Raw genomic sequence first — 27194 nt, forward strand, 5'->3', positions numbered from 1 at the left:
AAATATGGTATTGTAATCTCTTACACTTTAAGGTCAGGATTGCTTTTGCTATTCATTGCATTTTATGGTTCCATATAAATTATGGGAACTTTTTTCTACTATGATGGATGCCATGGGAATTTTGATTGACATTGAATGAAATTGTAAATTGCGTTATAATGATGGTTGTCTTCAAAATTTAATTCTATGAATCCATATTCATGGGTGTAGTCTTACTTTCTTTTCAGCTGGGAGCCCCAAATAATGACACAGAGACTTATTTTTAATTATGAAATCTTTCCTTTTAGGTTAGGCTTGTTCCCACCTAGCCCTTATAACTTAAATTAACCAATTTTTATTAATCTATGTTTTGCCACATGGCTTTGACCTCTCTCCCATTTTCTATGTCCTACTTGCTCTGCATCTTGTTGGCATCTCTTGCCTCTCTTCTTCCCAGAATTTTTTCTCTCACTGAAAGTCCCACCTATTCTCTCCTTCCTAGATGTTGGCATTCAGCTCTTTGTTAAACCAATTAGAAGGTGCCCTAGACAGAGGCACATCATTATAGTGTACAAAAAGATTATCCCGCAACATTTCCCTCCTTTACCTAAATAAAAGGAAGGTTTTGAGTATTAACACAGTAATACTATATGCAATAAGAACAATTCCCAGGGAATGTTTTAATCTTAACATAAGCTATATACAATACAACAATTATCAACTAAGAATTACACGATATGTCTCACAGTCATGAAAAGCCTTATGTCATTAAAATATCTTATATTTTTGATTGTGAGCCTAGTCTTTAACGACTGAGCTATTCCTCCAGCCCATGTTATTAAAATAGCTTAAGTGCCATATTCTATAAGTCTCTGAAGTGTTTGAAGTCCATCTGTCAATCTAAAATATATCTCTGTTGACTTTAAAAACATACTTAACATGGTCACTGTTAACATGACTGCCTACTAACCTGTATTTATTAATTATATTAAATATCTTGTAATAATAGCTTTCAAGAACTAGAAATTGACATTACATTGTTTAGTAGACTGCAAATATACAATACCTTCAACAAGAGTAGAAACATAGAGATAGTGTAACAAAAATAACCTTAAATTTAAGTCAGAGTACAAAAATCCATTCCAATGTAAATAATTTAAAAGTGTAATTGCTTTTTTAAAGAAAAGTAGATCCAATAATCTACCCTTTTATTCTATCATTTCTGCATGTCATCTCATTTGCTTAGTTTCCTCTCTGACCATGACCAATATCAATTTGCAGCTAATACCTCTAAACTATGACAAACATCCACTCAACTCTATCTCTTGGGAATGTGTACATCATGTTCTTACATTTTTCTGTTCTTTGACATCTTTAGCGCACCCTGAGAAAATTTAGGTAATAATCATATCCTATGAGAGCTGGCTGTTGTCCTGTCTTGTGTGATGGAAAAGTACAGGACTTTCTTAGCTAACTACTTCGAAGTTGTTCTGAACAGTTTGAAGCACAAAGCTGATGTTAGGGTTGTATTTTGTCAGCCTACTGGTGTTACCTCAGTCCAGGTGGATTTGTCCTTATGCAGCCACATCATCTTCCTAGAGACCTCAAAGGTCACTGCCCAGAATGGTCATGTTTCTCTGCAGAAAACTTAAACAGTTTAAGTGTCATAAGCACTAGGTCTCCAAGAAGTTAAAGGACCACATTTTTTAAAAGTATATCTGGGGTACACAAAGTTGTTTCTTAGTTAACTGCTTTAGACTCAGCCCTGAAATTACATACAGGAAGCTAGATGAAGCCTATTTCTAGAATTAGTTAATAGTCTACTTAACCATTAAAATCACTATATAAAGTTTAATATAAACAATAATCTTATAAGTATTTTCCTTTTTCTTTTCATAAACCATATAGTCCAGTTTACATTGGCCAGCTGCTCTTGGTATGGGACCTATTTTTATTATTTATTTAGTTGCTTATTTATTTATTTATTGTTTTCAACACATCCCAACCACAGTTTCCTCTTCCTCCATTCCTCCTCCCAGTGGCCCCCCCTCCAACCCATCCACTCCTCCTCTGTTTCCCTTTAGAAGAGAGCTGGCCTCCCAGATACATCCACAAACATGGCATAAAGAGATTCAAGGAGACGAGGCACAAGCCCTCATATCAACAGTGTTGCTGGGAGAGGCAACACTGAAGTAAGAAGAGGATCCTAAGAGTCGACTAAAGAGTCAGAGATAATCCCCATATTCACTGTTAGGAGTCCCACCAAAACAAAAAGCTAACAAACATAACTTGTATGCTGAGGATGTGTTGTAGATCCATGCAGGCTCGGTGGTTGCTGCTTCAGTCTCTGGGAACTCCTATGAGCTCTACTCAGTTAATGTCTTTGTGCTGTGTTACCATGGTGTCCTAAAACCTCTCTTGCTCCTATAATTCTTCCTCCCCATCTTCCTCAAAATTTCCTAAGCTACAAGGAGAGGGACCAAATGGAGAGTTTCAATTTGGGCTTTTTCTCCATCCAGTATTTGACTGTGGGTCTCTGCATCTCTTCCCATCAGCTGTTGGCTGAAGCCTCTCTGATGATGATTGAACTAGGCATCAGTATATGGCACAGCAGAATATTGTTAGGAATCATTTCAATGACTTTGTTTTCCTACCATAGGTCTCTGGGCTAGATGAAACACCTGTGATTACATCACTAAAGAAAACTGACGCTTTTCCAGAATCTATCATAAGCCAAACATCTTCAACTAAGAGTGGGATTACATGTCCACTTCCTCCCACCCCAGTGTTTACATGAATTTGATAGGAGACGTGTAAAGAGATGGATGGTGTCTTAAGAGAAAAGTTTTTCCTGTTACGTACAGAATTCACAAAAGGTGAAATATAGGAAATTATTAGATGAGATTGAGAGCTCAGTTCAGATATGAACACTTGAAGGCAAGCTCCATATGGCCAACAATTTTTTTATGTTTTGTATTTGTGTTCATGTGTAGAATAATCTGTTACATGTTATTTGTTCCTTACATAATTTTAATGGTTGAGTTGAATTAAGAAAATATATGTTTAAAGGTAGATGTGCTTTCTTTTTAATGAAATTTAGCATACTTTTATGTTTTCCAGTTTTTTTATTGACACTTATTTGTGCCAAAGTCTTTATCATGGCATTTTCATACATGCTAAATGTATGATCCTATATACCTTAATTTTCATATTTTCCCCCTTTCTGATGTTTCTTTTCTCCCTTTACCTCCCAAAGCATTTTCTTTTTAAATCTAAAGAGAAATCATGCTGTTTTCCTGGGATTATCTTATATATCCAAATTGTTTGTTTTCTTGTTTTATTCATTTATTCTATTGTTTATACTTACCAAATCCCATTTATCTACTAATTCATTGATAGGCATTCGGGTCACTCTGATTCTTTTGGCTATTGTGAACTACTGGATATGAAACTATCCTATCCTTGTTTTTTTCTGACTGCATTCAAGTATTTTCCTAAGAGTGCTTCAGGATGATTTAGTGTCTGAAGTTTTGAGGACATTTTGAGGACAATTCCAGAAGGGACTAACTAATTTACATTCTTCCAACAATATTAAAGGTTCCTTCTTTTAATATTTTAATCAATGTTTTTTAAAATGTTACATTTTAAAATGTCTTTTGATCATACTGTTCCCAACTACCTCTGTTCAAATTTGCATGGTGATCTGCCCATCACCTTCTCCTTTTATGCCCATTATTATTATTATTATTATTATTATTATTATCATCATCATCATCATCAATAATTTCCTGAGTCCAGTTAGTGATCTGTTTATGCATACTATGCACTGGGCAGACTACCATGGACACCTTCCATTTGCTGCATCTCTACCAACTTTTGTTTTTTGTTTTCTTAATGATAGCCATTCTGACTATGGGTGGAAATTAATGCTAGTTTTGATTTTAATTATCTAATGAATAATGATATTGCATATTTTATTTTATTTGTTTACACAAGTACTGTCCATGTCATTTGCACATTGATTAGGTTATTATTTCAATGTTGATTTTTCTGAGTTCACTATATTTTCTGGATACTAATTCTCCATTAAGATGAATTGCTTGCAAAGCTTTGTCTCATTTTCCCAATTTTCTAAATGTTTCTTTTCTGTGTAGATCTAATTTTGTGCACCCCCCCCCACAATTGCAGTTGTGTCTTTAACTGTTGGAGCCCTTCGTTTAAGCCTGTATTTGAAGCATTTTCTCTATGCATTCCTCTAGCAATTTCATTTTGTTCCATTTTGATTTTATTTCTGTTGTTTGGGATGAGAGGGAGGATCTAATTTCATATTTCTAACTGTGAATGTCTGGTTTCCTGAGCCCTATTTGTTGAGTAGACTATCCTTAAAATATTCTTAACCTAGTATGTTTTTGCTGTATGGTTTTAATTTTTCTAAGTTTTCTTATAATTAAACATGACAAGGTTGACAAGGTTCACTGGCTCCTAATGTAGACAAAGAGCTACAGACAACTCAGGAATACTGAGAGCTGGAGAAATAAGCTCTACCAGGATGATACAACACCAACTAGCCAGCCCTAAAGTCATTTCCATGCAAATTCTACAGACTGAGGAGGTTGGATAAACACATTTAGGAGTATGTGTGTATGTTGTGCCTCTGTGTGTGTGTATCACAGCAATCAAACAAAATGAGTTTATGAACTTGAGTGAGAGAAAGGGGGTATATGGGAGGTGTTGGAGGGAGGAAAGGAAAGCAAGTACATGAGGTAATTGTATTTTATCTTCAAAAATACATTAACATCAGAAAAACATATTGAAGGCTGGTATATTGGCAAACAGATGTATTTCTTGCAGTTATTAAGGCCAAGGCAGGTGTCAAATGGGTACCGGCAAAATGTATCTTATATACATGTACACACACACACACACACACACACACACAAATAAAAATAAATCTTAAAAGAATCTCAGAACTAGATATATATGTGACTGTAATTATGATGCCTGACTGGGCACAAGTTGGGTTTCCAGGCTTCTTAAGTCACTAGAACTGTAATTGACATTATGAGAAACAACTGGAAGTATTTTTCTGTTAATGAAACCATCTTAAAAACACTTCCATCAGCCTTGGGAGCTGCCTCAACAGGTAATGTGCCTGTTGTTTCCTTGAGGATTTGAGACCTGGGCCTAAGCGGCCATGTGGAAAAGCCATGTGTAGCCTCACACATCTGTAACCCCAATCCTTGGGGATAGATAAGAGGATTTTCTCGGAGGCAGGCCTAAATGGTAAGCTACAGGTTCAGTGACAGAGCCTGTCTCAGAGCACAGCTGGGGAATGACAAGGATGACAGCTACTGTGCCCAGCCTGGTGGCCTCTATGTGTGTATTGGGGCACCTGCACCAGCACAGAATAAATGAATGAGTTGCCCAAGTTACATCTCTAACGTTGTTTGATTTATAGATGATAGCTGAAAATTTAGCTCTTAATTTGAAAGTAACTCCATAACTGGTAAATGCTATAGTGACTCCAAGAAAGGCATGCATTAGTCTTTACGCAAGACTGCGTCTGCCCAGACCTGGTGTGCTCGTTACTCAGGTTTTTACTTACATTGTCATATTATTGAGATCTTGTAAGGGCAGCATTTTGTCTGGAAGGCCTCTCATAGCTGATGTCCTAGTACCTGTTCTCTCTCAGTGTTTCCACTTTTAGATCTTGCTGTTTCCTGAACCTGGGAGGAGGGGTTATATTGTAGATGTACCAGTTGGGGCTGAGGACCCCAAAGTCACACATTCGCTACAGTTTTACTAGTTGGGGATCTTTGTTGTAGCCTCCATCTATTGCAAAACCAAGCTTCTTGAATGGGGGCTGAGAACTAAACTTACCTATGAGAATAAGGAAAGACTTTAGCATACAGTTAGATTCTATATTGATTTAGGGAAGCAGCAGTAGTTGGTCCTACACGAGGGTCAGTGTCTTCTCTACCCTCTGATAGTTGACTTGGTTTACAGTACCAGGCATCCCCTCCATCCTATTGAGTACACCGTAGATGACTGATGGTTATTCCCAAGATAAAAATAGAATTCTTGAACCTTTGGGGATATCTTGGCAGGCCAATTATTGTTTTGCTTTGTAGACTTTTTAGTTGTATAGAACTGTTGTGTACATTTGTCTGTTGTCAGAAATGCATAGCATTTTCTGATACTGTGAGCACTAATCTTCAGAGGGAAAGCTTCCGGGTCCATTCTGGTTCAATTCCTCCAGGTCTGTATGGGAAGTGTATGTTATCTTCAGAAATATCGACTTCGTCTGAAGTTGTAGGGGTGTAGCCAAGGACAATGGAAGTATTTCATGTGTTTGGTGTCTCTCTAAGTCCATTGCCTGGCTTTGGAGTAATTGTTTAGTAATCCATGGTTCCTGCAGAGAGTGTTATTACCCATGTGGCATGAATCCATTAAGTAGGTGCGTGTGTGCACGCGCGCACGTGCACACACACATACACACAGTTCGTAGCTCTGGATACATAGATTTGCATATGTAGCTGGCATAACTACAGAGGTTGGGAAAGTACAGAGATATAATGGTTGGAGAGGAAGAGAAAGAACTTGTTGAAGGACACAAGTGCTTTAAAAAACCAAAGAGGAAAATACAGGTGTCCTTATCTAATGAAGGGGAGGGAGGAAAGAGAGAAAAATATCACTAAAGGTATTTTAAAAAGCCATGGGTAAACATTTTAATTTTATTATTTTTCAAAAATCTATTATATTTGATAAAGTAGTAACAGCTAAGTATGTATTTTCTAATAGAAACTTGTTATTTCATTACTTTTATTAATGTTTCCCATAGTTTCTGAATCGGAGATTTCCCAAGAAGCTGATGACATGGCTATGGAGAAAGAAAAATATGCTGATGAATTGAGAAAAGCGTTGGTTTCAGGATCAGGATCTGACACATACAGGTTCATCTTTTCTAGAGAGTCATGCCATTTCTCCCTTGAGAAAGAACTGAAAGATGTCTCAGTAAGTAAAGCTTCCAACATATTTGATTTTATTGATGGATTTTGTTTCACATTTAAGTAGCAGGTCTTTTATTCTTGGAGCACTTCCAAATATCAAGAAATTAGTTGGTACCCTCATTAGTTTGCCTTAAGTTTTAAAAAAGAAATCATATATGTAAAATGTGATTCTATGAGTGTTTTCTGTATGTATGGATGTGTCTGTGCATATGCATGCATGCATGTGTGTGTGTGTGTGTGTGTGTGTGTGCGCGCGCACGTGCGTGGGCTGAATCACATATGTGATGGTCAAGAGGACATCTTCCGGGAGTCAGTTCTCTCCTTCCACAAGGCCTTCAGGGGTGGAACTGGATCATTTATCCTTGTTAGCAAGCACTTTTCTGCTTGGAACCATCTCACTAGCTCACGATTCTTCAGATCTTAAGATTATGACATATTTTACTACATCGTAAAAAGTACTCTTCAGTATTTAAAACATTTTAAGCAATACAGTTAGTAACATGAATGAACAATTTGAAAAAGTGAGATAAATAGTTTTATACTACTGCATCCTGATTTACTCAAAAGTAAATATGGGAAAATTCAGAATTTTAGAAAGAAATCAATACTTTTACCTTTGGCTATTTAGTAACTGATTTGTTTCTTTTCTTAGAGTATATTTGAAATTTTATTTTATTATTGTTGTTTAATGATTCTTAATTTATTATTTTATGTGTCTTGGTACTTGCTTGCAAGTGTGTCTGTGTGAGGGTTTTGGATCCCCTGGAACTGGAGTTACAGACAATTGTGAGCTACCATGTGTGCTGGGAATTGAAACTGGATCCTCTGGAAGAGCAGCCAGTGCTTTTGACCACTGAGTCATCTCTCCAGCTCCATATATCTGCAAGTTTAAAACAAGATAGTTAGGTTTAGTACATATAATTAATGACTAAGGAAACATTCATATTGTCATACTTAAAAATAATGAAGTAGGGATAGCTTTGTAAGGTTCCATGCTTTCTGGACAAGCGTGTCTGCTGCTTTGTTCAGTTTCTGCCCAGTTCTGACTAAGGTTCTGGCTATTTTATTAAAGTCTGTGCTTCTATCTTTACATATTGCCCAAATTAACTAGACACTAAATTTGCTTTTGATATTGGTTTATTAATCATATCAGATCTATAGTTTAAGAAAGGGGAAGCTTCATTAGGTTCATTGATAGTAATGAAGAATTTGCTTTTTAGCTAAATCCAATTTTGTTTTTGTTTTTGGTTTTTCGAGACAGGGTTTCTCTGTATTGTTCTGGATGCTGTCCTGGAACTCGTTCTGTAGACCAGGTTAGTCTCAAGCTCATAGAGATCCACCTGCCTCTGCTTCCCAAGTGTTGGGCTTAAAGGCATGTGCCACCAACACCCATCAAAATTTTAAATGCTTTTAAAGTAATCTTATAAACTCAGAATAGTAAAGGAGGATTATCAATCTGAGAAATATTTGAAGAAACAAATTAAATTATTGTCAAATGTGTGTTATTGTAGAGACTAGTGTATAATACCTGGCTTTTGTAATTTCAGTTTAGGAGACATATAGTCACATTAACTGCAATGAATATTTTTCATTATGCTTCGGTTAATAAAATGATAATTAAAAGTAGGTGAAGGAGATCTGAATTGATTACTATGGTTTATTAATTGTGTTCTTTTCTGAGCCCCAAGCGCAATCATATGATATTAAACACATTGCAACTGCTACCTCTTTCTTCTCATATTATGAAGTAGAACAGGGCAAATTAAGAGTAATAATATTTCCTCCTCAACAGGTAGTTGTTTTAAATAAGTACTGTTACTTGTGATGTCACATGTGATGTGTCAAAAGGCTGGGCTCAGCAACTACACTGCTGGAGGACTTGCCCTGGCTTTTTGGGAGTGAGTGCATCCGGTTTTGCTGACTCTCTGAAGAAAACTTCTAATTCTTCATGACTTCTGTCATTACAGTTGGTTTGCTTTGTATAAGAATTGAAGACTAGCAATAATTCTGAAAAAATGTCTTGTTTTCCATCCTGGATTAATCATTCTTCAGCAAAATCAAGGCCTTATACTATCTTTTCAACTTGATTTTTGTTTGTTTGGGTTTTTTTGTTTGTTTGTTTTTGGTTTTTTTTCGACAAAGGCTTTCTCTGTGTAACATCCTGGCTATCCTGGAACTTACTCTGTAGACCAGGGTGGCCTTGAACTCATAGGTAACTACCTGCCTTTTCTTCCTGGGTGTTGGAATTAAAGGCATGCACCAACATGCCTGGCTGCAACTGACTTTTACTAGTGATTTAGCAGCTTAAAAAGACTCAGAAATTCAGAAGAGTCCCTAGATAAATGACCTTCAACCATTGCAGTTTAAATTGTCATCCCTTATTTACTCATTGTTTATTTGTTGATAAGTTTATTCATGCCTGGCTTGCTTGAGAAAGATTTTTGGACATTTAAATGAGGCAAAACTTTCCATGATAATGTCAGCTAAGGATGCAGCTGAAACACTGACAAGCATATTCAGGCAAACCTTGGGAATCTTTTAGTATGCCATGTGTTTCTGCAAACTGATTTCAGAGTGATACCATCTTATAAATTCATCTGCTGACAAAAATGTGCTGACAGTTACACACATGGTTCACTGCACTTGGATAACCCACACATTGTAAAGCAGTTTGTAATGGTTTCCTTAATGACACAGATAACTTACAATTGCCAAAACAATGACCTCCTAAACTTAGACGAATCGGAAAGAATGTACAGATTCAATTCAGAAAGCTATACTAAATTCTGTTGTGTTTCCACATAAGACTGTTCCCATGCAAAGAGACCTTCTTGAATGAGTCCCAATTGCACTTGCTTCCAAACCACCCCACTGGCAGGCACAGTTTGAGGCTTTTCTTGCCATCGTTCAAAAGTTTCACATGCCAAATGGTGTTTTTAGGATCGTTGTACAACTTGAATATTTGGAATATACATGCTATGTGAAGTTGTATGAAATCTACATTTTTACTTTCCTCTTTTAAAGAAAAAAACTATTAAGATTTTCATTTAAAAGTACCCCTTTTCAAAGAGAAAATTAAGTATATTTTTCCTGAGTACTGGAATTTTCAATTTCCATTGTAATTAGATACACTGTTTTACAATGTTCAGGTTTTAGGAAAGAACGTGTTCAAAGTTTTTATGAGATTAGCTTTGAATTTATACCTAATTTCCTATATGTGTGTATGTACAGATTATTTTTCTTTAAGTTCATATTTTCACTTAATCTTATTACTGGAGTAAATACTATATGACCAGCTAGACAGTAATACCATTTCTCTGTAGTGTGACTCTCACCACTGAGCCCTGGAGGTGACAGTGAGCCGATGTGAACTCTGGTGTCAGCACTGGGAGTGGATCATGCTGTTGTCTTTACAGAACCTGCCTCTGCCAGATGATTCCTTCAACTCTTCACACCTCATGCTGATTTCATTGTAGAACTTGGTCACTTAGACATTGTATCTTCGTAATTTTCTTCTTACTTTGCTTTGAGAAGTTTTTTTGTTTGTAATAAGTTACAACTAATGTATTTTAGTTGAAAAATTCTTCTCTCATACAGTATATCCCAACAGCAGTTTCCCTCCCTCCAATCCTCCAATCCCCCTACCTCCTCTCTCTCCCAGATCCACTCCTCTGTTTCCCTTCAGAAAAGAGCAGACCTCCCACAATATTAACTGCATATGGCATAACCAGTTACAGTAAGACTAAGCATAAACCCTCATGTCAGGGCTAGACAAGGCAGCCTTTTAGGAGGTCCCAAGAGCAGGCAAAGGAATGGGAGATACCTCCATTTGTGGTGATATTTATGATTTATTAAAGCTTGCCTGAGAATTCAGAAAGCAAAGCCATCCTCAAGCTATAGAGATCAGGCAGTGGTGATACACAGCTTTAATCCCAGGACTCAGTATTAAGAGGTAGACATATCTTTAGTTCAAGGACTTACTGACTACAGGAAATTGATTTGGTCCTAAAAGAAACAGCTCACCCAAAGGTAATCTCAGCACTTGGGATCACCGATTTTTAATCCTAGCACTAAGCAGACAGAGACAGGAGGATATGGCTGGGTGGAGAAAGGAATATAAGGAGGAGGAGACAGGAATTCAGTCTTTTGTCTCTGAGGATTTGTGGAGACAGGATTGCCATTTCAGTTTGGTAGGGGTGAAATCTACTGGCTTTCCTGCTTTGCTTCTCTAGTCTTCAGCTTGAAACTTGAACCCCAGTATCTATCTCTGGGTCTTTTACTTATTGTTTCACACTAATTCCCACTCTTAGAAAGCCCACAATAATACCAAGCTACACAACCATAACATATATGTGAGGATTTGTGATTGCTGCTGCTATCTCTGTGAGTCCATATGAACCCTACTCAGTTGATATTGTGGGCTGTGTTCTCATGGTGATCTCAACCCCTCTTGCTCCTATATTCCTTCCTCCCACTCTTCTGTGGGGTTCCCCAGGCTCCACCTAATGTTTGGCTGTGGATCTTTGCATCTGCTCTCATCAATTCCTAGATGACATCTCTGATGACAATTGGGCTAGGCGCCAATCTGTGAGTATAGCTGAATATTGTTCAGAATCATTTCATTGACCTTTTTTTTACCAGTGTTATTTGATTCTATTCTAGGATTCTGGGCCATCTACCCTGCAGTTCCATCATTGGTTGGCCACTCTCACAAGTTGTGTATCACCGTTACTCCAGCACATCTTGCAGGCAGGACATATTGTAGTTGAATGGTTTTGTGGCTGGGTTGGTGTGTCTAGTAGTGTCTCCACTACTAGAGCCTTTCCTGCTTATAGAGATGCTTGGTTCAGATTCCATATCCTCAATTATTAGGAGTCCTTTCTAGGGTCACTCTCATAGATTTCTGGGAGTTTCCACTGTGCTAGGTTTCACATCAACTCCCAAATGCCCTCCAATTCCAGTCATTTTTCACCTTACCTTTTCTCTCCACCATACTCCTTACCGCTGCCTGATTCCATTCCAATCTGTCCCCAGGTCCCTCAGCAAAATCTATTCTACTTCCCTTTCCCAGGGGGAATCCATGTGTCCCACCTTGAGCCCTGTTTGTTACTTAACCTCTCTAAGACTGATTATCCTTTACTTAACAGCTAGTATCTATTTGTAAGTTAGTCCTTGCTGTGTTTGTCTTTATGTGTCTGGGACAACTCACTCAGGATGATGTTTATTCTAGTTCTATTCATTTGCCTGCAACTTTTATGATGTCATTTTTTAAAAGAGCTGAGAAATTCTACATTGTGTAAATGTACCATATTTTCTTTATCCATTTTTCAGTTGAAGGGCATCTAGGTTGTTTATGGTTTCTGGCTATTATGAATAAAACCTCTATGAACATAGTTGAGCGAGTGTCCCCATGGACATATGCCTACAAATGGCATAGCTATCTGTTGAGGTATATCGTTTTCTAATTTTCTGAGGAACTGTCATAATGATATGCACTCCCACCAGCAATGGAGGAGTGTTCCTCTTGCCTCACATCCTTGCAGACATGTGCTGTCATTTTTGTTTTTTATTTTAGCCATTCTGACAGTTGTAAGATAGAATCTGAAGTAGTTTTGATTTGCATTTCCCCGATGGCTGAGGGTGTTGAACATTTCTTTAAGTGTTTCTTGGCCATTTGAGATTTCTCTGTTTAGATGTGTACCCCATTTGTAAAAGTTGGATTATTTGATTTGTTGAGATTTAGTTTCCTGAGTTCTTTATATATTTTGAGTGTCAGCCCTCTGTCAGATATGCAGTTGGTGAGAATCTTTTCCCATTCTGTAGGCTTCCATATTGTCCTGTTGATGATATCCTTTGCCTTACAGAAGCTTTTCAGTTTCATTAGATCCCATTTATTAATTTTTGATCTCAGTCCATTTGATATTAGTGTTCTGGTCAGGAAGTTGTTTCTTGTGCCAATGCATTCATGGCTATTCCCCACTTTCTCTTCTATTATTTCAGTGTATCTGGTTTTATGTTAAGGTTTTTGATTCACTTGGATTTGAGGTATTTTTTTTTTGCAGGGTGATAGATAATATGTATGCATTTTCATTCTTCTACATGCTGACATCAGGTTAGACCAGCACCATTTGCTGAAGATGCTTTCTTTCATTCATGTGCATATATGGCTTTATTATCGAAAATCAGGTGTCCATTTTTATGTGGATTTACATCTGAGTCTTCAGTTTGATTCCATTGATCAACATGTCTGTTTTTGTGCCAATTCTTTGTTGTTTTTATTTCTATAGCTCTATAGTACAGCTTGAAGTAGGGATGGTGATACCCACGATAGTTCTTTTATTGTACAGGATTGTTTTAGCTAGCACAGTTTCTTTTCCTTTATTTTTTCATATGAAACTCAGTGTTTTAAAGGATTGTGTTGTAATTTTGATTAGTATTGCATTGAATATGTAGATTGCTTTTGGTAAGATTGCTTTTTTTTAAAACTATGTTAATACTAGGGATCCTTGAGCATAGGAGATATTTTCATCTTCTCTCATCTTTTTAAATTTCTTTCTTCAAAGACTTGGAGTTTTTGTCATACAAGCCTTTCACTTTCTTGGTTAGTGTTATCTCAAGATATTTTATATTGTTTGTGTCTATTGTGAATGGTTTTATCTCTCTCAGTATTTTTGTTCTTTGTATATAGGAGGGCTACTTGTTTTTTGTTTTTGTTTTTTTTTCCAGTTAATCTTTATCCAGCCGTTCTACTGAAGGCGTTTATCAGTTATAGGAATTCCCTAGTATAATGTTTGGAGTTGCATATGTGTATAGTAATATCATCTGCAAATTATGGTATTTTGATGTCATCTTAGTAGATTTTTCCTTTAATATGTATGAAGTATCCTTCCTTGTCTCTTTTAGTTAATTCTGGTTTTAAGTCTATTTTGTTAGATATTAGAATGGCTATACCAGATTGCTTCTTAGTTCATTTGCTTAGAAAACCTTTTTCCAACCTTTTCTCTGAGGTAATATCTATCTTTGATGTTGAGGTGTGTTCCTTATGCAGCAGAAGGATATATCCTGTTTTCTTTTCTTTTCTTTGTTTTTTTTTTTTTTTTTTTTTTTTTGGTTTTTCGAGACAGGGTTTCTCTGTATTGTTTTGGAGGCTGTCCTGGAACTCACTCTGTAGACCAGGCTGTCTTCAAACTCACAGAGATCTGCCTGCCTCTGCCTCTCAAGTGCTGTGATTAAAGGCGTGCGCCACCAACGCCCAGGTTTAGATCCTGTTTTCATATCTAGTCTCTTAGTCTGTGTCTTTTAATGGGGAAATTGAATTGACATTGAGAAATATCAATGACCAGTAATGGTTAATTCCTGTTATTTTGTTGTGTTGTTGTTGTTGCTGTTGTGTGTGTCTGTTTATGCTCCTTTAATTTAGTTTTGGTTTTGCTGTGTGATGCTGTGTATTTTCTGTGTTTTCCTGGATGTAGTGAATCTCCTTGGGTTGGAGTTTTTCTAATATCTTGTATAGGGCTGAATTTGTAAATAGATATTGTTTAAATTTAACTGTATCATGGAATATCTTGTTTTCTCCATTTATGGTGATTGGAAGTTTTGCTAGGTATAGTAGTCTGGGCTGGCATCTGTGGTCTGTTAGTGTCTCCATGACATTTATCTCGGCCCTTCTGGCTTTTAGAGTCTCCATTGAGAAGTATGATGTTATTCTAATAGGTCTGCCTTTTATATTATTTGGTCTTTTCTCTTGCAGCTTTTGTTATTCTTTCTTTGTTCTGTATGTCTGTAGTGGTTTTATTATTATGTTTCAGTCAGGTCCAATCTTTTTGGTCTTCTGTGTTTTTCTTGTACTTTATAGGCATCTCCTTTACGTTAGAAAATTTTTCTTGTATGGTTTTGTTGATTGGTATTCTGGGCCTTTGAGCTGAGTTTCTTCCCCTTCTTGTATTTCTTTTATTCTTAGGATTGGTCTTTTCATAGTTTCCAGGATTTCCTGGATGTTTCGTGTCTGAAGTTTTTTGATTTAACATTGTCTTTTACCTCTGTATCAATTTCTTTCATCATGTGTTCCAACTTTTGTATTCTGTTGATGAAGCTTGCCTCTATCCTATCTGTCCACTTCACTAGGTTTTTCATTTGCTTCTATTTCAGTTTGCAGGTCTTAATCAGTTTTATTCATTTTCTTCAACTGCTAGTTCTTTAAGGGAGTTATTCACTTCCTCTTTAAGAACCTCTATTATCTTCAAAACTGTGCTTCAGTTGTATTGGAATATTCAGGGCTATTTGTACTAGGATATCTGACTCTAATGGTGACATAATGCCATGGCTATTTTTGATCTTATTCTTTTGCTGGCATTTAGGGCTCAGGTTTTGGGTGATTATAGGTGTAGGCGTTGATTTCTGAGTTTGTCTTTGTTGCATGGGTGTTTGTTCCTTGATTTCTGTTTCCTCTCTGGTCTTCTGGTGTGTGTGGCCTGTGGTTGAGTGGGATTTTCTGCCTGAATTGGGGGTTGGAATTCTGGCAATCAGTGTGCCTTCTTTTGGAGCAGGGAAGCAATGGAGCAAGGGATCTCTATCTAGTTGGAGGCTGGGACCCAGCAATAAGGATGGGGGTCTGGGGATATGGACATGGAGGCACCAAGTGAGTGGGGGGGGCATGTGTGAATGACCTATCTGGAGTTCTGCTGACCAGTGTGATCTCTGGTCTAGAGTGACTCTCCATCTGAGTTAGTCTGCCTATGAATGCTTCTGGCTGGTGTGGTTTTTACTTTATCAGGGGATGCCCTACTTAGTTGGAGTTTGGGGCGAGTGAATGTGACTGGGGTAGGAGGCATGGGGAAGTTCAATGGGCAGGTGGCCTTCTGTTCTTTTGGCGGGCTTGGCCTGTACTTGAGCAGGGCATCACTACTGGAATTGGGGCTTGGACACAGCACTGGAGGCGGGAGGTGGGGGAGGGTAGGAAGGGATGGTGGTAGATTGGGTATGTTGGGATGGAATCAAGTGAATGAGATAGGTCTGAGGGTAGGCACCCTACCTGTTCTTCTGACTCAACCTTTAATTGAGTTTTTAAAAGCTCTATTGCATTCATAATATTCTACCGGTAAAATGAGGAGGACCTTAGATAAGTGTGTGGCAGTAAATAGAAATAATAGTGTAAGAGAATTAGAACATAAATATGTACTTAACATACCAATGTGGACACATTTCCATCTTTGAAGCATTGCTAGAGTGAGCCTCTTTTTTACTATTTTAAAGAAAGTATTATTTTTGTTATCAACTAAAGGTACTTACTATGTAGATTGCAAACACGTGGATGACATCTCAATTCCCTTTGAAAATTGTTTGAAAGCACTGATTTTTAAGTTGCTATGCTGAGATTCCATGTGTGATCTCATTTTTATTTACTAAGTTTTAGCATTCTGTGCAAACTTCACAGGCAGTAGTAAGATAAACCATAGGAAACATGAAGGCACTTTGGTGTAACATGACCCAATAGCCAATGCAGGTTCAAACTTTGGGAGTCTGACTTGAGTTGTTTATTTTAGGTGTATTTCAACACAGAACAGCAAAGCATATCTAAATGTTTTTGAGGAAGAAAGTAATTACAGTTCATGTGAGACTACATGATACTCTTTGTAAAGTACATAGACACATTCCACTAAAATAATTTCTATAGATTGTCTGGAGGAGGGTCAGGTACTAGAAAGTTGCAGCCACACAGATTACACAAAGGTCACCGGATTAGAAAGCACGTCTGTTCCAGTTTTCTGGGGAAATAACTGGTTTTGCATTCCTTCCCTTGAAGGAACAACCCTGTGTGCTTTACATTCCATGGTCCCCTAATGATGTCTGTGAGCACAAAGATCTCCATGCCCCTATATCTCTCCCTTTCTTATTTTTTTAAAGGGAAAATAGTATCTGTAATAGAGATCACAGTTGAATGCATCACCTTTAGTATAAGTAGCATTTTTGCAAAAAACAAAAATAGAAACAAAATGATCCATCCCCAAAACAGTTGCATATCAGATATAAGTATATGATTAGAGTTGGAATTATAACAAGGAGGATACCATTACATTTAAATTATAAACTATGTGATTAAAAAAAACCAAAAATCACCTTTAACGGTGTATCAGAGAAAGACCTATGAGTATGGGTATGGTGGACTCCACTTTATCCTGTTATTTTTGTTTCATGCATATGAATAATTGCTATGCTATATAAGCTTTTATAGAGTTTACAAATAGATGTGTTTTGTCTGTTACAAAAAGATTGTTCTTGTTGTCTGCCATGTGCCAAAGGTAGACAGAGATTATTTTCTAAACCATTGTCAAAGACAGTGTTATTCTAGGTACAATAAGATCAGATCATCAGATAGTCCTTTCTTTATCTTCATACAATAATAATTTCTATTATTGGAGCTTTCTAAAGACTCCTTAATTATGCTAAAATATTTAGTATAGTGTAGTATAGTTAGTCCAACCAAAATATCTTCCATTCATGTAACTAAATATTTGTTTAGTGTCTTTTGCCCTGACAACTTGTCTCACAGGATAAGTTATCTTGACATTGCAAACAGTATCATACTGTTTCATATTACAACTGTGACTCCCCCCCCCCCACAGAAAACATTTGGATTCTGGATTAACAGTCTGAGAATTCGTGTGTTATATAGTCAGTAATCATAACAGTAGAATTTTTGGTTCAGTAATATTGTGTTCTTGTTTTCTGCCCAAGACCTTGACTTGCAAAGTTAGTCTTGATATCTCACCAAGCCATCAGCTTATTCTTCTTTCTGGGACTTCCCTTGATGGGTTTGTCATCTATCCTCAGACACTTTATTTTCATTTGGTCTCCAGGATACTCTCCTGGTCTTTTTCACCACAGCGGGAGTCATCTGGGACTTCTTTCATTTTCTGGAAGACACAAGCATACCCTTGTCTTAATGTTAGACAAACACATTGCCTATTCCATTGATTAGTTTCTAGATCTTTTCATTTAACATGTATTTTAGGTCTTGTCTCCAAAATGTTTGTGGGCAGCAGAAGAAGCATTATCCTTTAAGGTGCAAAAAAATTAAGCATGGCTAAAAGGAGCACAGTATCAGTAATTTTGGTTGGTATATATATATATATTTATGTTTCTAAAATTCACTGTTTTAAGTATTTGATGGTGTCGTTTCATAATGTCTTGATCTTGAGGTGGCTTAACCCTTGTGTGCAGAAACATCAATCATTGTAGAAAAAGTATCAACCATTATATGGATAAATTTGGACTGCCCAAATTCTGAATGATGAGTAATATCTGTTTACCAGTGTTAAATTTTCACTTTTGAGGATTGATTCTACCAGCAGAGGGCAGTGGGGTGAAAGAAGAAGAAGTGGGTCATATGATTTGTCACGAGGTCAAGAGAATTGTAACAATTTTTCCTTTTGATAAAGAAGTTCATGTGATTTTTGAGCATCCTGAGCAGGAAGTGTTAGGGGTGGGAAGGAGGGTAATGTGTTGGCTTGGATGTTAGCGAATGTTAACTGGCATGGCCAGTTAAAATGACCATGATATGAGTTGAGAGAGAGAGAGAGAGAGAGAGAGAGAGAGAGAGAGAGAGAGAGAGAGAGAGAGAGAGAGAGAGAGAGAGAGATGAAGTAACATTAATAGTTAGATTGGGTTTAAGTCTCACAGTTTCTAATAGAGAAACAGTTTGAACACAGTAGTATAGTCAGTTAAAATACTCAGTGCTGAAAAGCATCTAATAAATTGATTAATTATGGCAAGTTCAGACTGTTGAGCTGTACAGTCTTTTTCATGGAGGATTTGGACTTTATGTATAATACTTAAACGCTTATCCACTTGAAGAACCATCTGTAAAAGCATTAAAATTGATCTGTGTAGCATTTTCAGATGTGATTTTAGGTAATACCCATGGGTTATCTTAAAAAAATCTTAAAAGAAGATCTATAAGATAATGATTATCTATAGATCATGAATAACATGTTATTGTTACCTGCCGATTATTAGCAGCGTGAAAGAAATAATAAACCTTTAATTTTAATGGCGCAGTGATTTCTGTACACTCTGTGTTAGTAAGTTATTTAAGATGTGTCCTTATCAGGTCTATAATTTACTTTAGATAAGGATTTGCAGATCATTGCAGAAAATTGTAACATATATAATTTCCTATAACTCCATTATCTTGCTAATATGTAATTCTATCAGATGAAGGGGAAGGATAATTTACTGATAAGGAAGTATGGGGGTAACTTAAGAGCTACTGCCTTAGCAGCAGCACTAGTTACTAAACTAATAACGTGTTCTTCTTTGTCTATTATGTTTCTTAGAGAGTTTCATGAGAGTCCCCAGAAAGGAAAGAGCAGAGCTAAATCCTTAGTAGTGACAGATACATAGGGCATACCTTTTTTTTTTTTTTTTTAAAGTAAAATACATTGTTTGGGAAGTTCTTAGCACAGTGGATGATGGCGAATTTGTTGTTGATTAGTAAATGTGTCCTAACTATAAGATTTTTTAAATATTATCTAGAGCTGTATAAATTTTGCTCTTTTAACTTATTTAGTTAAGTACTCATTTAAGTATTGATTAGATGGGTAGGGAAATATCATTTATATAATGAAAGACCAAAACCTTGGGACATTTAGTCAGCATCGAGTTGAGTGCTTTATATACATAATGTTGACATTTGATGGTGCCACTTTTCATCCCTTGTGATAGGACTTTCCATTGCTATTGGTCATTTTCTGTTGATAGTTTAAAGTAGGAACAGAAAACATAAGATGTTCCTTTTCATCAGGATATGAAGTAATATAGAAAAAGCCATTTTAAGTCAAGCATAATAATGAAATTTCTTTGAGGAATCATATTAGGATTAGGGAGCACTTGCTGGAGGACTTGTTTTCACTATAGCATTTATGCCCCTGAGATCATACATCAGTTAAAATTTATTCTTCGTCTTCATCAGTCAAAAAATATGGGAATATCAAGGACTGACTTTGATTGACTTGCAAGTAGGGGTTATATGTCCTAGTTGCAGTTGATCTTATGTTATGCTTCAGTTCTATTGTATTTCTTGGGGTCTATTTTAATGGGGTTCTTGGGTTCTAGTGGAGACATATTGCCTTGGTTGATTTTTTTTTTATTTTAATGCTGATGTCTAGGTATCTGGGTTTGGGATGTTCGTGCTTCTAGGTGTTGGTATCTGGTCTCATTTGTTTCTGCTACCCTCTTGGTATCTTAGAAGAGTTGGTGGTTGTGTATTTCCTCATAGGAAATAGTTCTGAGATACTGCCAGTATGCCTACTGGGGTCCTGAGTATAAGGTGTTTTTAGGTATTGGGAGCTGATACTAAGGAATGGAGATTGGTTTGGGGAGTGTGGGTGGTGGTGGTGGTAGTGGTGGTTGAGAGTTTCTGCAGTAGGGAGGAATGCTAGGTATGCCACCATGATCTGCATAGACCCTTGGGATGGAGGCAAAAAGGAAGGAGAAGCCTTAGCAAGTGATCTGTTACAAAAATGGAGGTAAGATTATGGGGCTGGAATTCGAGGATGAGGAAGAGAGATGACACGTACTGCATTTCCTGTCTTGCTTGGTGGACTGCTTCCCAGGGAGTTCCTGTTGCAGTTTACAGCTGAGTCAAAGGGATTGGGGTAGTTCAGGAAGGCTGATTCTCTAGCCAGTAAGGCAGGCAGGCTTCATGAGTGTGCCTGATTCCCTGGATGGCTTCAGGAATGGGTTCCCAGAGAGTGCCATTTTATCATTTCTTAACAGTTTCTACAGGTGTGGGTATGTTTGAATCAATGCATTGATAGTTCTTGTGATAGATTTTGAAATAAGAAAAGTTTCCTCTTTATGTGGTATTTTGTTTCTAGATAATTTTAGAACACCTTTTTCAAATGACTAAAGTACAGTGAATTATGCCATTTTAAATTTTGGTATATAATAGTTTAAGGTTTTTTTTCTTGAAATTTAGAAAATATATGTAAAAGATATGTCACTGCATGCTATATTTTTATTCCATATTATAATTCAATATTAGCATAATAATTATAGTTAACAGGGAAGCAAATATATAATTTATTTAACTAAACAAGGATCCAAATAATACTAACATTTAAATTACAGTTACTGGTTTTGAAACAGTGATTAAAGAGGATTCTATGGTTTTAAACTTTTTTTCCAATTCAAAATAATATTTGATGCAAAGGGATGCTGTTGTTAGAACTGCTTTGTTAAGGTACAGTTTCCATGACTCTCCAAGCTGCTCTCCAGTTCTAGTTTCTTGAGATTGTATATGGCAGCTCTTTTGTTTTGGGTTTGGGATACTGAGAACCTGCATATTGTTTCTCTTTACTATTTCAGTAACAATTTGTTTTGCTGTAGTGTGCTTTAAGCCAGCTGTGACATCAGAATGGACCACCCACAGAGAGGGGTGAGGGATTAGTGAACTCTGGCTAAATGACTGCCACCTAAGCAAATATTGCCCATTCTGTGATTTAGTGCCTGACCTAAGTGGCTACTTAGGAGTGAGTCTTTTTAAGTGCTTGAACTCTTGAGATAGAATAAGTAATAAACACTGAAACTAACTAATGGAAATTTGAAGTCTGATAATTAAATTTTTGAATGGTGGTTACATAATACTTAATTTTTATTTGTATGTTCTTGTAATTATTTTGAACAGCATTTAAATATAGTTTTTTACAATTTACTCATTCATAAGACATTTCATTTTCTTTATTTATCTCTATAGTTTAGGTTTAGTGGGATTTGACAATATAAAAAGAGCAGTTATAGTTCTCCTGGATATCCTTAAATTGTAAATATTCATAACAGTCAATATAAATGTTTAGTTTCTTGGTGTTTAAAACTTCCTAAACATGACTTGGGAGGTCAGGATTTTAATAATATATTTGTGAGGTCTGGTGATAGACTGTTTTAATAGCAGAGGTCATTTATAGTACTGAGTGTTTCTCAGGTAATACAATAAAATGTTCAATTAAGGAAAAATGCCTGCTCACAGATAAAATAATGATTCAATTGTTACAAATAATATAGGTGCAATGAGACTGTGTTGCATAGATATTAACTTTCTGTGGCATTAACTGCTTGCTCACATACACACATATAAACACACAAACAGACATACACATGCACATATATAAGTGCAGACACATATATACACACATGCACATACACTAGCACATACACATACATACGGAAACACAAGCACACACATGCATACATATAAAACATACAAACATACATCATGTACATACATATACATATATACACATGTACACATATATGCATATACACATAACAATATACATATTAAAATATAAATTTATGCATACATATGTACATTTACAGATATACACACTTCTGTGTATTCATATACATGCATGCATGTACATACGTAGGCACATTTGCACATATATACACATAAATATGTACATTCTCACACACATATGCATACATGTATTATTACCTCAGTGGAATATAATGAATGAGTAATGTTATATTTACCCACTCCAAGATATGTTTTAACAAAGAGTACATCCTAAAGTTTGGGCAATGTGTCCTTTTTTCTTTCTTACAATTGTGAGTGCAAAGGATTTCTTTAGTTTACTAAGTCTGGAATTGTTGCCTCCATAATAAAGAGTCTATGTGTGTATAATTATAATCTCCTGGCCAAGAGGAATTTTAATGTTGTCATATTTATTAGATACAGGTCTTTAAAATAACAAATTTCAGCAGAACATTTATTTAAAATGTAAATTAAATTTTAATTGACTTTCATATAGATACATAAGCATACTGCATGTTTCAAATTGTTTCCTCGTCGATGACCCTCAATTTGGTGAGTTCAGTGCTATGTTACAATTTTATTAAACTTACTATCAGAAATAATCTTCCAGTATTTTGTTTGTTTATAGTTAATTCCAGAATGAAGATTCGTTGTTGACTATACCAGAGTGATTTGAAATCTAAATCAGGGAGTAATTTCCCAAATGATCTTAGTTTTTTTTTTCTAACGTATCAAAACATCCACATACAATACTGTAAAAACTATGAGAATAAACATGATTGAAATGTGATTACCAGTAATTTCAAAATGTAAACTATTTAAAAATATTTGTACAGTTTTCATCTGCTATTAATTTCAGTAACAGAAACTATATTGTTAAAAAACAGTTAAAACCACTTTAATAAGCTATTTTCTAGGATGCTTTATTTTTTTGATACTTTATTTAAACTCATTGTTTTTGTTTATTTTCTGTAGCTTTACACATAAAATAAAAACCTAATCTTAGTGAATTATACATACAATTGTGCAAAATATAATAATAAGGGAGTTATATATACCATGCTGAAGTTTGTAAAGAGTCACTCACTACAAAAGGAAATATGACATTTTGCTTGAAATGAGGTCTTGATGAATCATCATCCATTTGCAGATACAGATTCATAGATTCTAAAGGGAGTATACTATACAGCTTTTGCCTTTTGAATAACACACGTCATTGAAAATATCTGACATTAATCAAAGCAGTTCTCCTGCCAACACAAGTCTGACCCCCTGGGATTTCCCTCAGTTCTTTGTCAGGACCAGGTTTCAAATTAAGTGACAAGGCTTTGTTTGCATTCCTCCTCTGGAAGGGACACTGCTTCATCCCTTGATACAGTTCACCTTAAGAAAGTGTTTCTTTCACCTCCAACTTAGGCCTTAATTATGGCTGTGTACCTTTATATTTTTCTTAGTCATTCTCTTCTCTGCCTCTGTAGTTAACTTGTCTTAACGGAAAACTGATCACTGAATTGTGTATGAAGAAAAATCTTCTTATAAGAATGGTTTGCATAGTGTGTGTATATCTGAGAAGGTGTTTTATTTCTGCTTTCAGAAAACTGTAGCTAAAAACAGCAAATTCAACCTCATGCTATTTTTATGTTTTTGATATTTTCTGATCTTAAAATAAGAGTTGTTTTTTTAATTATTTGAAAAGAGTACTCATTCTTTTCCTGTTTGGAAGCCTGGAATATAAGCATGCAGGAAAATGTGATGACAGAAGAAATAAATAAGTTTCCTGGTGAAAGTGATGTGCAATGCTACTTAATTTTATATGTAATGTGAAATAATATTACCATTTTATATATAATTTTACAGTTAAGTTATACATTTGTGAAGTTGTCATCACAAAAATAAGTTTTTTTGTTAACAACCAGTTAAAACAACTCATATAATTGATGCATAATTATGTAAAAAATATCTCAGCCTAGTTGCTGCATACTTTGTATAGAACTATGTTAATTTCTTTCCAATAACATTAAATTGCATTTATAATATAAATTCATGAATGTAAATCATTTCTCTCTGGATGAAGGTTCTAGGATGGCATATAAGGTAGTCATCAACCTTACCATCAAGGAGAGGCAATTAATGTAGTTTAGCTTAGTTTGCTAGCTGGTGTTATCCTTGTAGATCTCTGGAGATCTCACTAGAGTCAGCTCTCTCCTCAAGCCTGTAATGACTCGATCTATTCAAGATACAAATGAAATTCTGTATTCCACAATTCTATATTCTAAAATTCTAAATTCCAAAGTTCTGTATTGCATCTTCTGAATGGTTGCCATTTACCAAGTGAAAGATGAAAATAGAAAATTTTGTATTTTCAAGACAGCTTTTTAAAACTCTTTTTTTTCCAAGACAGGATTTCTCTGTGCCTTTGGAGACTGACCTGGAATTAGGTCTTATAGACCACACTGGTCTCGAACTCACAGAGATTCACCTTCCTCTGCCTCCCAAGTGCTGGAATTAAAGGTGAGCGCCACTCACGCCCGGCTGATGAAATAATTTTGAAGTTAGCTATCTAAAAGAAAACAAAAATGTTTGGTTAGAAATGAACCAGTATTTAGAAACAGCATAAAAATAGAAAGGCTTACTGTAACGTGCATTCTTCCCCTGAGCTACCTGGGTCCCATTGCCGCTTTAGCCCCCAAATAATACAAGAGACACTACACCATACATTAAGTGTAGTTTTCCCATCAGGTCCCACTGATGTCTCAGCCCCCAAATAACACACAGGATGCTATCTTAATTATAAAGCTGTTGTCCATTTGCTATGATTTCTTATCGGCTAGATCTGACTTAATTCTTAACCCATAATTGCTAATCTGAGTATTTCTCTTACTGAAGAAAAGGGTCGGGACATCTTTCTCCTCTGGCATCCTACTTCGTGACTGCTGGTTCCTCTCTTTCCCAGAATCCTCCTTGACTCCTAGTCCCACCTATCTTGCTTCCCTATTGGCCAACAGTGCTTTATTAACATACACACAGAAGGACTTCCCCCATCAGCTTACAAAATTGGTTTGGTCAAAAACCACCATTTTTTCTATTGTGTAATACCTGAAAAATTACCTCATGTGTTATTTTCAAATTCATAGAATTGCTGTAGCATATAAGCTGCCTAACACTTCGGTCATTTTCAGAACATTCAGCGAGTAGTTTTTCTGTATTTTACAGTGACAACTGCCCTTTGGATCATAATGTTTGAGTACTGAAGGTACTGCAAATTCATTTTATGTTATGAATATGCCCTTGTCTTGTAACTAAGTAAATGTTGTCTTGTAACTAAATAAATGTTATCTGTGTTTAAAAATCATAACCAACATTTAAGCCAGTTCTATAAAATCCTAGGTAAAATGAAATATTTCTTCTTTTATTGTGTATGTCATCTTTGAATTCAAGGAGAGGGAAGAAAGAATAAGAGAGGGAGATATGTGGGGGAGAGAGAGATACAGACTTTGTGGATTAGTATACAGAGGGCTTCTAGGAAAAATACAAAAGTGATAAATGTATAGTAAAGTAAGAAAACATTCTGTAACTTTAAAAAAACACTGAAACTCTGCCATAATTTCCCAATTCAAATATGAATTGCTGTTATACTTTCAAACTTATTTGTGAAACATAATTTCCTTCTTTTAATGTTTGATTGTAGTGTAACTGTCAGACTGTCTGGTTTGATGGAGATCATGAATGAAGTTTCAATGGGAATGATTGACAGAATCTTTCCAAAGAACTTAGAAAACACTGACTGCTTAGTCACACTGTCTCTGTGAAACCATGTAAATAATGAAAATCAAATCAAAGATTTGGACTTAGGAGATTTGATGTAATACTAACAGTATCATTATGTGTCACCCACACATGTGTAAATGTAGAGTAGACCTTTTGTTCTAACGGGGAGTGAAGCAACATTCTTACTTGCATAGGTTGAATGCCTTCCTCTATGTATTAATGTCTTCCTCCAAGGAAAATATGGAAGTTATTATTAGACATGAATACAGGGAGTAAGGTATGATTTGTATAGAGTAGAAACTCATTAACATAGATAAATGAGTCTGTTGGCACATGGTTGTGATCCTAGGTCCTCAGGAGGATGAAATAGGGGGATTTCAAGGTTAAGACCCATGTGAACTACAGAGTGTGATTAAGGAAGCCTGTGAGTAACTCTGTGAGAGTCAGTCTCAAAATACAGAGTAAAAAGAAGGCTGAAGTGTAGTTTGGTGATAAAGACTTCCCTACCATGGAGAAGATTTTATGTTCAAATAAGAACTGATGACTAAAATATATCATGGCAACCCCAAATCTTATTGCATTGAAACTGTCATGGTAGGAGAATTCATAGTTGTAAACTATCTAAGACACTGTGATATCAACTCTTGTATGATTCTGTTTACATTGCTCAGAGGCTAAAATAATGTATTTTCATTCTACTATTTACAAACTTTGAGTCTGGTTACTAAATTAAATCTCTTATATAACCTCTGAATATTTTCAGATATTCTATAATTGTATTATGAATGTAAATCCATAGAATTTTATAATAAAGTTAAGATATATAGAATTCTATAATAAAGTTAAAATTTTATATTAGCTATTTGTTAAATATAAGTAAATAGTTAATATCTTAATTTTAATATCCTTTAAATAGTTCTTCATTTGAAAATGCCATTTGAAAATTAAAATATAAACACTATTGTTTAAAACTTATAAAATTATAAATTGAATTCATCAAATTGCTTTTCTGAGATACTGCAGTTTGAAACTGTGCTTACCAGGGAACATTAAATTATTTGATGGCACATATATAGAAAAAAATTCTTGAGAAGCCTGTGCACCACTCTAAAATAATTAGCTTT

At 35.8% G+C, this 27194-nt stretch overlaps 1 protein-coding gene across 10 annotated transcripts in view; it reads left to right on the forward strand.

Annotated features, from left to right (window-relative positions):
- Nucleotides 1-27194, forward strand: part of Xrcc4 (X-ray repair cross complementing 4) — a 186769-nt gene that overhangs the window by 21763 nt on the left and 137812 nt on the right. For all 10 annotated transcript variants that reach the window (XM_040729048.1, XM_040729050.1, XM_021223431.2 and 7 more), the window contains exon 3: nt 6821-6993. In XM_040729048.1, the coding sequence (XP_040584982.1) occupies nt 6821-6993 (173 nt within the window). The remainder of the gene's footprint in view (nt 1-6820; nt 6994-27194) is intronic.

Source organism: Mesocricetus auratus, unplaced genomic scaffold, assembly GCF_017639785.1.
Source record: "Mesocricetus auratus isolate SY011 unplaced genomic scaffold, BCM_Maur_2.0 Super-Scaffold_100020, whole genome shotgun sequence".
Classification (NCBI taxonomy): Eukaryota; Metazoa; Chordata; class Mammalia; order Rodentia; family Cricetidae; genus Mesocricetus; species Mesocricetus auratus.